The following is an 11568-nucleotide window of genomic DNA, read 5'->3' as shown; positions in this document are numbered from 1 at the left end:
TTGTTTAACTCATCTACATATATGGAATCTGCAGGTGGTTCCAAAAGGTGGTGTAACAGAATCATTACAATTACTGTATAATGCACGAATTGCGTGAATAAAGTTGTTCCCAATGTCAAAAAAGAGTATCAAAAATATATGCTTTTTAATAATCAAAGATTATCAGCCTCCTTTATATCTTGAAAAACAAAACGAAGAAATTCCAAAATATCTTATAGGAACGTTTTGTAAAAGTCACCAGTTTGTCCATAGTTGTGTCTGGGCCCAGATATGAACCTAGGACTGTGGATTATGTACTAATTACTTGCGTCACCCTGTCCGAGGCATTGATACTACGGTACTTGTAAATCTGATACATAGCAACGTCCATTGGTAAGACGCTATTCAAAAGTCACAAACAAAAATAAGCCTTATGTCCTGCACCTGAAAGGCCGACGACCATAATTACAAGGCAGACATCAAAATAAGTAAAGTACCAGGAGTTCGTTTGAACTCTTTACTTCTTAGTACACTACAGTCGCGGTGACTAAATAATAATAATAGTCTGCGGCCTGATAAAGAGAAAACAAAGAATGACATGCTAACGCGAAGTCGAATGCAGCCGGAAATGAGCGCTCTACATTGTAAACCAGACGGCAGTCTAGTAATTTATCTAAGTCGACAGACAAAATAAAAGAAAAAAACCAAAGAAAGTTGCGTCGATTTTGTCTGAGTTGCGAACTGCTTTTCTTTAAAAGGAGCGACCCGAGAGGGTGGTGACGTCACGGGGTGGGATTTCAATATGGAGCCCGTGGGGCAAATCCGGGGAAAGATAGAGGAGCTAGTGAATCAGAGCGCACGCTGCCACTGAGGTGCTCTTTGGCGAGTGAGGCGGGGTGGGGGGAGTGAAAAGACTTAGAATACAGCCCCTGCTGCGGATCTGTAAGCCGAGCTTCTCTTACGTGCGTGCGTGTGAGTGAGAGAGACACACACAGACACACCGAGACGTGCTCACAACTCTAAAGTTCTCAAAGGATATAAAGAAAAAGCATAGCTGCAGACTGAATCACAGTCATCTATGAAGAAGTGACAGCCGACACCAGGGGGAATCTGCTTAAAGATCATTACTTGAAGAAGCCCCCTCGCTTTGTGTTTCTGGATGGAGCGCCGATGTCTGCTGGCCGCAGTTGCCTCCTGCTGGATTCGGATTTCCCTGATTTGATTTCACGCAGCGACAAGGGGACCTGCTGCAAAGTCCGCGCTCTGTTCACTTCTCAGGACCTGCAGAATCGTGTGGTATGCATAAAACGGGCATTTGTTATTTGTAACATACAAACTATCGAAACGCCATGGAAAGGTAAGAGTGTGAACTTTTCTTTCTTTCTAGCAAACAAAGAAGGATGTGGAGCCGTCCAGCCCGTCTCCTGTCCAGCGCGGCGTCTATTCTGTTCTTACGGCTGGCTTCGTGGTCCTGACATTTGCGGAAAGAGAGCAGTTGCAGAATGCTGCGGACCACCCGGGTCAATTGGCCTTGATAACCGTTAACGTTGAAACTGACGAGCCCGGTGAAACCAGGCCGCCGAAGCCGAGGACTCCCGTTTGTTTACTACCTTTGGAACGCCTGTCCGAGGGATCTCACCGCCCCTCCTCCACCGCCAGCACCGCCACCACTCTCTTAAGTTTTAGCAGGCGGTGTGTTTAGATTATTACACAACTAAAATGAAGTGGATCTTTGTGGATTTACTCCAGATCTATTTATGTATACTGCTTCTCGAAAACTGTTGTTTGGGAATACCGTCCGGCTGCAAATCATTTGAGGAGCGACCAAAGGCTTCTGGAAAAACTGGACTCTCCTCCTCTTCCTCTCCGACTCTGGAAAAGAAAGTGGTTTGCAGTAATATGGACATGGTCCAGCTTATCCCTCCCGAGAAACTACCGAACAGGACAGTGACCTTGTAAGTATCCCCCACATTATCGCCTCTCTCACTCTTTTTACACCGATCATGACAGCGGAGGATTGGTGCACGTTTTTTTATGGGGTGGTCAAGCTACAAATGCATCTTTGCTTTGTATTGCAACATAGGCAGTTGCTGTGGCTAAAGTACACGTGCTGTTAAGTTCTGGCCGCGGAGAACTTTGGAATTCTCCAGCCTTCTAACACTCCTCCCTATTTATCTGTAGGACAGCATCATGCCCAAATTGTCGCATCGCTCGTTGATCAAAACCGACCAGATTTTACATGGGGCGTTTGGGTTTAGTGAGCGTTTGTGTTAAATGCTTTTCTGAGAATGAGGAGTTTCCTAGATTTCCTTTAATTAATATACAAAGTGATTTTGACAGGTGATAGATTTTTTTTGTCATTGCCACATTTTCGTAAAAGGTTGATTTTTATTTACAGTTTTGCCAACAAAATTGTTTGTTATAAACACAAGTTTGAAGCAGTTATTTGTAAACAGCGTGAGAGTTGGCCAATGGTGAAGAAGCAAGCTATGGATTGGACTGTAGTGAAATTTCTGACGTAGAATGTTTTCATTGAATTTCGGGTTTGGCAGACTATAGAGTAATGTATGAGGGATTTACACACCCACGAGTGCATGGAAAATATAGTGAGTGTTGGGGGGGAAAACTTGGAGTAATGCAGACACATTAAAGCTTACATTTTAAAGACAAATATAACAAAAGATCTGTAAGCTAAACTATTGCTAAAAAAGTATGGGTAGTAGTATTAATTTCCATGATTCAACAAGCTAGCGTTACTGGCATTACAATGATTATTGTGGTGAAATAATAGTTACTAAGAAAATAACAGTAAAGCATAAGTACAAAATAATAAAAAAAAAAGTTTGTTTTTTTCCATGACATCCCTGAGTGCATAAAGACAGCTTTCCCCTTTAGGATAGGGATTGTCTACAGTTTTTTACTCTGTAGAGTAGACTGGTTGTCTAGTGTTCTTGCACTTTTTTTTTTTTTTTTGATTTGATATTTCTACATTTGTGTACCAAATGTACCTAATTTGATTTTAGGATAATGGAGAGCCAGATTCTGACATGGCAGTTTCTGGGTCAAGGTGGGCACCAACACTTGATTTTTATGAAATGCAAGTCCATCAGATGACGAATCTTTGCTATACCCAAAAACACTCTTAAGTCAGAGTCCTCATCAGACATTTGTGGGAGTTAGACCAGATAGTTAACAGACAGTGAAAGGCACCTCTCTCTCTAAGCCAATCCTGACAGCTGCGAACGGGCACACTTTTTTTTTTTTTCTTTTCTCCCAAGGTCAAATTACAAAATCATATTTTCTTTGTGTTGAAACAGACCTCATTGCTATGATAAAACCCATGTTAAGTAAATTCTAGCCATGGTAGAGACCTTTTGGAAGTTTTTAGCTTACTGACTCTCCTATTTAGCCGTAGGACAGCATCATTCACAGGTCAGTCAGGTTTGATCGACAAGTGATGCAGCATATTTTGCATGGTGTGGTTCAGTTATTAAATGACCATATGTTAACATGGCTGTTCTGATATGAGTCATTTCCTAGATTTCTAGGTGCTAAGTAATAAATAGTAAATAATCATCTGATCCTAGACAGGCACCAACTCTGAATTTTTGTGGGTTGCCAGTTCATCAGTGGACAGATCTTGCACATACCCAAACACAGTTAAGTCAGAGTCATCAATGGACAAAATATGCATGTCCTTTGTTTATAGGAGTTAAATAAGAGACAGGTCAGGATTTAAGCCTAGTTTCCTATAGTTTTCAGGGTAACCAGTTACAGCACTGCTATGCTGGCCCTATTCTTAGTTTGCACAACATTTTTAGTGGGGATAATTATTGAAAAGAATATGTATATTTGTGCAGGATCTTTGTCTGTGACTGTTGTGTTTGTGGACTCTACTCCAGTGATTTAATTCAGTTCATGTTTATGAAGTGCATTTTCACTTATGAGCACAGTAGTCTATATTGTAATTAAAACTATAGTGTCAAAAAAGAATTGCAACATAACCACAGCATTTTTATGTTTAAGTACAAATGTAAATCGCAAGCCTAGCTGTCCTAGTGCGGCTGCATATTTGAATAGAATTATTTTTGTGATCACCAAACCAGGATATGCTGTCATGGGCAGTCTGCTTAGGGTATTTTGTTTTAGTGGGCATTATGTCAATCCATGTTCTGCTGATTGACCTAGAACATTCTAACATGTTTTAACATAATGTTTTGAACCCTTCTTAAATCAGTTCAGTATTGTGGAGAAGCTTGAGTCTATTCTGCCAGCACTAGAAACAAAACAGGAAAGAGTCTGGGACAGTGTGTCTGTTCATCACAGATAACACATACCTTTACTTGTATTTGTACAGCATCAGTTTAGAGTCACAAGTTAAAATACACATCTGCACATCTTCTGTGATGTGAGGAGACAACCTGTCTGGACATAAGGAGAATAAGCAAACTAGATATTATAAAATTTTCACTTTGAGCTTTTTTTGATTTCAGAAGTCAGTTTTACTGGTTTTAAATTTAAAACTATTAAAATAATCTTAAAAACAATGATATATTGTAGACCGCATGTCTCCAATTAGACATGCAGTTTTTGTTTTGGGTAACTCAAAGATATGCTATTAAAGTGGCAACTCTTATTTCCACCTTATTATTTATTGTAATCGACAGGTGTCCTTCTGTACTGCACCGAAGAAAATGAATTTCCTGGTGTCTCCTAATTTCCTAATCAGTTTGAAATGGTGTGTGTTAAGCACTTTTTCTTGAACAAAATCTTGCGTATTTAGTTAACACACTTAAGACTGAAATTAAATATTTTTTTTCTTTTATTAACTTGAGAGAGATGTCTAATTTTGCATATATTTTTCATTTTTAAACATGAACAGTTTCTGCAGTTTTCTCTTTACTTCATCTCTGCAGTGCATTGGGAATAGATGTGTCATGTAGCATGAGTTAAGGGGAAGTATATGGGTGGATAGATAATACTTTTTGTCCCCAAAGAAAATTTTCTTCATAGAAACCCAAGGAAAAAATAAATATAACTAACACACAAACGTCCGGCTTGGCTAATGATAGTAAATCTCATGCTGTCTAATAAAAAGCTTGTAGGTGGCAAGATGGGCAGTATTTAGGACAAAAGTCAGGAAGAATTTCTTAACATAAGGTTTATGGGAATATAAAATTAACTACAGAGTCCTATATTTGTGCTAAAAACCCTGACAAAAAAAAAAAAAACAATTGGGAGAATTTAGTACATCAGACAAGCTTTATGAACTGATGGGTCTCCTGTCACTTGATTAAAAGGTCTGCAATCTTTAACCAACATATATCAAATCAAATAAATTAATTTCTCAAACACTTGCATTGTATTAATAATTGCTCATGCTGGTTGGCTGTTCTCCTACCTACTTTACATATTTCCTTGGAATAAGAATAGCACCAAAATATTGTAATCATTTTAGTAAGATGATCCCATGGAAATCAAAAATAATCTGTCTGGTTCGAAGTAATTGCATAAGCTTTGCAACCACTGTGTTGCAGTGAATTGAGTCTTTCTGATGCATCCTGTGTTAAACTTTAATAAATATATTGTCTGTATCTCTTATTCATTCTGAGGGTAGGATCAATGCCACGTTGTATGACAATTTGCTGTACATCGTTCAGTGTTAAAGGTAAAATAGGTTGTTTAGTAATGTCATCAAATATGCAGTGGGCTGGCACCTTGCCTGGGGTTTGTTTCCTGCCTTGCGCTCTGTGTTGGCTGGGATTGGCTCCAGCAGACCCCTGTGACCCTGTAGTTAGGATATAGCGGGTTGGATAATGGATGGATGTTTATCCATTTGACTAACCACTTTTTTTAGCTGCTCCCATTAAAGGTTGCCACAGCAGATACCATGGCAAAAACAGAAATCCCATCTTCGGCCTTTTGATTAAGTCAATATGAAAATGTCATGATACCAGATTTGTTTACAGTATTGGTACCAAGCTCTATGATTTTATAGTGGATCACACCTATGTTTGAGTTTGAAGATAAACAGACTGTTTCATATTTGTCCACTTAACCATGTGCCAATTTAAAAACTCAACTAGTGCTGTTCACCATTTCTCTTTTCCCTCCATTTCTTCTAGAATATAGCTAATGTCAACATCTCCTAGTCTTCCTGTTATTTTCCAGATCATCTTCTCCTGCTCTACACAATATTTACTACATTTCATTATCATATGTTTACTGTTTCTAGAACCATATTTGTTTCCCAGTAATTTTAAAAGCAGAGTTTAAACTAGTGTGACCAAACCTGAGATGAGCCATTCACATTTCTTCTTTTCTGGATCTTCCTATAAAGTATATAACCTGAACATATTTTTATAGCCTATAATACCATCTTCCAAGAGTACATTTGTTTCATACCTCCTGACATTTCCCAATCTCAACCTTCTTAACTATGGATTTTTCTTCATCTTTACCCAAATCAACTGCAGTGTCCTCCTCTAGATGTTCAAATGATTCTTTTGGAATTGCATCAGCTCTTTCATTTCCATGCTCCATCACATGAGATGGGATCCAGCAAAATTTAATCTCTATCCCTAACTTTACAAGCTCCTACAGAAAAGAATACACTTTCATTAGTAAATTCTGTCTTCAAGACCGAAAAGATGTCAAAACTTTTTAATACTATCTCAGCATCTGAACGTGTAATTGTCTTTTTTGGATTTACTTCCTTTAACTATTGTAGCTCAATGATCTTTGCTTTAATTCCGCTGAATAAGCAGACAAACCATGTGGCAGTCCCTTCTTGTAATGTAAGAATTGGAAAGAAACAAAGATGGCTAAACAAGATGCCTTATTGCAGGGCTATCTGGTTTTATGAAGCTCCAACTGAAAGGGGTGGGGACTGCTCTGGGAGCCATGGGCTGGATTGGTTACCCTCATTGGGTTTTTTTCTTGGCACTGTGGGTAGCAGAGAAGCAGCAGCGGAGTGGTATTGCTTGCCTATGTTGACCCAGGAAGGTGTTACCCAGGTGCACATGTGGATACAAGAGGCACTTTTTATTTATTTGTTCTAATTTGTTAACATGGGTTTACATTTTATTGATCCACAAGGGTAAATTAATCTTTTTGCACTTTACCAATTCTAACAATGAGGATATTTCAGGGAAAGTTTTTTTATTTTATATTTTTTTGAAAGTCTCACTTTTGGGTCACTTCAGTCACACTTATGGATCACTTGGGGCTCGTAGACTATACTCTGGGAACCATTATAGAAGCTTTCAATCCTGGTATGTTACTGTAACATTCTAGTTGGCATTATCCATCCTGTCTGTTACCTAAATGAACCAATTCTTAAACCATTAACTGAAAAATTAAGCTTCATTTACTGTATACAGACATGTGATGCTTTGTTGATTGGTGCCTGTAGCATTGGTCCCATTGGGAGGGAAAGCTGTGCAAAATTTACAGTACATTTTGAGGTATTTCGTTAGCATGCCTTTTTATTGTGAGTCAATCTAACATCTTTTCAGTATCTGGTCATATAACAAAGCAATCCGTTTTATGAGAATAGTCTAAAAATCGGGCTGTTAATACAAACTTGAGTGACAGTAAATTAAGATTAAATTATTACTATTGGTATTCATCATTTTAAGGACATTTTTGCCATTAGCAGTGTGATTGCAAAGGAACTCCAACGCAGATTGTCTTGATGATGTGTATTTTAAACCTTATAGAATAATATATATATATATACAGTATACATATTACATTTATAAATAATGTGGAAAATGATTTATTTTTACAGTAGGTCAGGGTGGACAGAAAAAAAAAAGTTAAGATGGAGGGGGAAAAAAAAACAAAATCTGTAGGAGTTCTCTAAAATTTGTGTGTTTTTACTCCTTAACAATGAGACAAAATAAAAATCAACAGTTTGCTGCTAGTGAGGGAAACAGTTATAGTGCAAGGTTAATCTAATCTAAAAGCAAACCTGTCCATCTTATACTTTTTATGTTTGAATTTTGATGCAAAGATAAGTATTACTAAGACGGGGCATGTATACCATGGTCAATTCTACAAATTCAAATTTCTTCTAGTAGCATTAATTTACACTTTGGCTTAAGATACTCAATAGGCGGAAAGCAAAAGGGGTGCATTGAGAATGCTAGAAAAGTTATTAAGGCTGTCAGTCTTACTTGCAAACTATGAAAAGTGACAAAATTATATGAGATAATTTGGTGTTTTTTTTACACCCCAGCTTTTCAGTACAATAGAAGATAAATGAAACAGTGTATTGCATATGTTTAGTAGACACTAAAATACACTGAACCATCATTAGGATAGTACATCAGAAGAGGGTGGAGTATGGTTCAGCATTTATTTACAAATGAATAGCTGGATTTTATTTGTAATGTTCATTAGAAATAGACCTGGTGTTTAATCTGTCTACCTTATCAAGCGGGGTCATTTTTGCTAAATCGCTTGTAATTCGACCTCTCCAAATTAGAATCATTGCTGTTATTGAACTATCTGGAGTATAAACACGTTTGGTCTCTTTGTAAAGGTAACATTCTCTAGTTTCACCCTTAGTAGTCAGAATCACTGTAGGTGTGACTGATCAAAAGTTATGCACATTAGAACTCACAAAAAAAAACGAATTTTTTTGTTCTCGCCTAAGTTTTTTTGTGAAAATAAAGGAAAATAAAGCTGCAGTAGGTAGGTGGGGACAGAAACACACTATGTACCAACAGAATAACTTGTTGACTACTCACATTTCAAATTTGAAAAGAATACCTGTAAAAATGACATTTTTACACCAGTTTTTATGTGGGCATGTCCAGGTGCTTTTTAGAGGGACCATTATCCACATTTTGGAACGTATGGAAAAAGTGTAATAACTTTTCAATGCTTCAACCCACATATATCAATGAGGGCTCTATTGAAAGCTTACACCTAAAGGAATCTATATCTATACACAGTGTCACTCTATTAGTTATAAAAATAATAAAAACAATAAAAAAATACACATTTCAATATAAAAATAGTCAATACAAGTCTTATGGGCCAAAAAATATATATATATATATTTTATTTTTACTTTTTTTATAAAATGCACACAAACTATATACATTTCTTTTACAAACTGTTACAACACAGCTCAGCGTTTTCCATGTGCCACTGATGGCAGTAATCCCTAGCGGCAGAAAGCACAAGGCGTGTCACATGTCGCTCTCTGCCATTAGACGTCTCCTGGGCGATTGATTACTTTCACGCCGCGTACATGCCTCTAATACTTTTAATCGAGAGTGTATTCACGTTTATCTGTACTTTTATCCATATTTAAAATGCGAAAAAACTTGGTGAAATCACAATAAACAACCACGCACCAAGTCTGCAGACTGGCACAAATGCCACCATCGCGCAGCTCCGATCGTTTTGTTTACAAGTTAGTATGGCAAGTTATATATCTACGTGCTCAGCTGCTCATTGGCTGTAAGTTTTGAGTGTCACTCACAGTGTCCAATCAAACTGGTAGATTCTACCAGGGTTTGGAGTTGTACGTCATCGTTCAGCTGTCTGTGACACTCGTTGGCTATACGAGGTGCCAGTCAACCCCAGACCACGTCGTAATTGGCCAACTTAGGTGTCAATCAGAAGCTAACACTTCCGTGTAACATGCTGTAGCATTGTTATCGCCGACAGAAACAAATTACGTCTGATATGATCAATAGAGATGAAAAAAAATGACGTAGCTTGTCTCAAGTTATGAAACGTTTCCTGGAGTTTTTGTCCCTTTGAGGATATATCGTGTGTTTTAGACCTAATCGTTTTACTGGATTATATTCGCTGGAGCCTTACGGACAGAATGAGATCAATACTGCTCGGAAATATTGATGTTTGACTTGCAGAGGGTCTTCAAAGGTAGGGAAAGTCAACTCTTAAAAGTATGTACTTCTCTGTAAAAAAGGCTTTAGTGTCAGTGCTGTGGTTGTTGTGTGTCAAAATGGTTTATATCATCGGAAAGACGAGACTTTGAAGTTTCATTTGATGGGTAGTATGTTGAGATGCATGGCAGATGGGCATGCACACATGGCTGTGACGTCGTCAAAACGCTGTTATGTCCCGGGACCGGTACGTGTGCGCATTAAGGGGCTAGTGTACTGCCAAGTACTGTATTGTTTATGTAAATTAATTTAAGGTGATGGGTATACTGAATTTTACAGTAGCACTAATTTTTTTTTTTTTTTTTGCATCTTAATTATTTGTTTGAACTTACTGCATGTTGTTTGCAGCCTTTTCTACAATGTCAGGAAGATGCATCATTTTCCCTGTGCTTAGTTAAGTGACCTATATATTTTAGAGATATATTAACCATTGTTCTATATTTTAAACACTAATTGATGATGTTAAGCAGCTGTGTTGTACTTAAAATTATGTGTGGGGAAAAATGCTTATTTCAGCTTTACAAGAAAAAAAAAATCTTAAGGTTCCTCTCATGGGGCTTGCCTGCAGAGTTAGAAATTAGATTTTCTTGCATTTAAGAGATTGATTACCAGTACTTTGCCACAGCGTAAAATAATCTAGTCTCTGTGAAGTACACCAGAAAACTTGGAATTAAGTCTGGTTAAAATGCTAGTGTACCAGGAACATACATTTTTTTTATGCTTTCTTTTTGTTGGGGCTACCACTGCACAGAAAGCTTCATGGTCTCAGCTTTCCTCTCATTGTAGGAATGTGGCATTATCATATACAAGGTGATGCTCTAGGTTGGATTTTTCCCCACTTGAATTTTCGTTATATTGGATCATAACAAAATATCAACAAATGTTTATCAGCTTTGAACTTATGAGACACAATACATTTTTCATTTAATTAATCAAATAAGTCATTTAAACACAATGATTTATATTACACGGTTACTTTATTGATTTAAGCATAGTGTATACTGTATAGAAGGGAAAATATTAAACTGTAGAGTCTTTCTTTGAGCTAAATGTAAATAGTCACAAACTTGAGGATGTCATTCGAAATTGAGTGGAAGTGCACAAAGGGTCACGATAAACTGAAATAATTTTCATGTAGTTGAAGAGGAAATAATGACATGCATTTAGATGGCCAAACATGCTTGACGAAGTGAATCATCTTCCTATGTTTGTGAAATGTTCTTACTAAAATTCCTAATATATGAAAGTAGAGGAATTAACATAATATATGGTACAATCTGCAAATATTCAAATACTCTATACTGTAATCGGAAACCAAACACACATTTACTTTTAAATAAAATGTTACCTTATAGATCTGAAACATTTTTCTGCAAAAGTTTAATGTTTTTCTATAATTATCTGAAATGTATTCTTGTTTGTTCATGGAAATTTTGCAGAAAGTCATTTGCACTACTTCACTTGTTCTGTTGTAAGTTTGAGGCTTTTCAAGTTGAAACACAAACCTAAAACAGCTGCATAATTAATAAATTGATAATCAGATTGTGGCAAACTTATGCAGAGTTACACCATAGTACTCGCTTATGTTGGAGTGCCTTGCAGTGGACTGGTGTCCAGTCTAGAGTTGGTTTCTGGCTTGTATGCAGTTTCATCATGTAAA

General features: G+C 37.2%; 1 protein-coding gene across 1 annotated transcript in view; it reads left to right on the top strand.

Annotated features, from left to right (window-relative positions):
- Positions 1-758: 758 nt before the first annotated feature.
- Positions 759-11568, top strand: part of adgra3 (adhesion G protein-coupled receptor A3) — a 109804-nt gene continuing 98994 nt past the window's right edge. The window contains exons 1-2 of the mRNA XM_039751580.1: positions 759-1275; positions 1367-1934. Of these exons, the coding sequence (XP_039607514.1) occupies positions 1699-1934 (236 nt within the window). The 5' untranslated portion in view covers positions 759-1275; positions 1367-1698. The remainder of the gene's footprint in view (positions 1276-1366; positions 1935-11568) is intronic.

The sequence above is a fragment of the Polypterus senegalus genome, chromosome 4 (genome assembly GCF_016835505.1).
Source record: "Polypterus senegalus isolate Bchr_013 chromosome 4, ASM1683550v1, whole genome shotgun sequence".
In the NCBI taxonomy this organism is placed as follows: domain Eukaryota; kingdom Metazoa; phylum Chordata; class Cladistia; order Polypteriformes; family Polypteridae; genus Polypterus; species Polypterus senegalus.
Note: the sequence above shows the minus strand (reverse complement) of the source record. Positions and strands in the feature narration are given on the sequence as shown.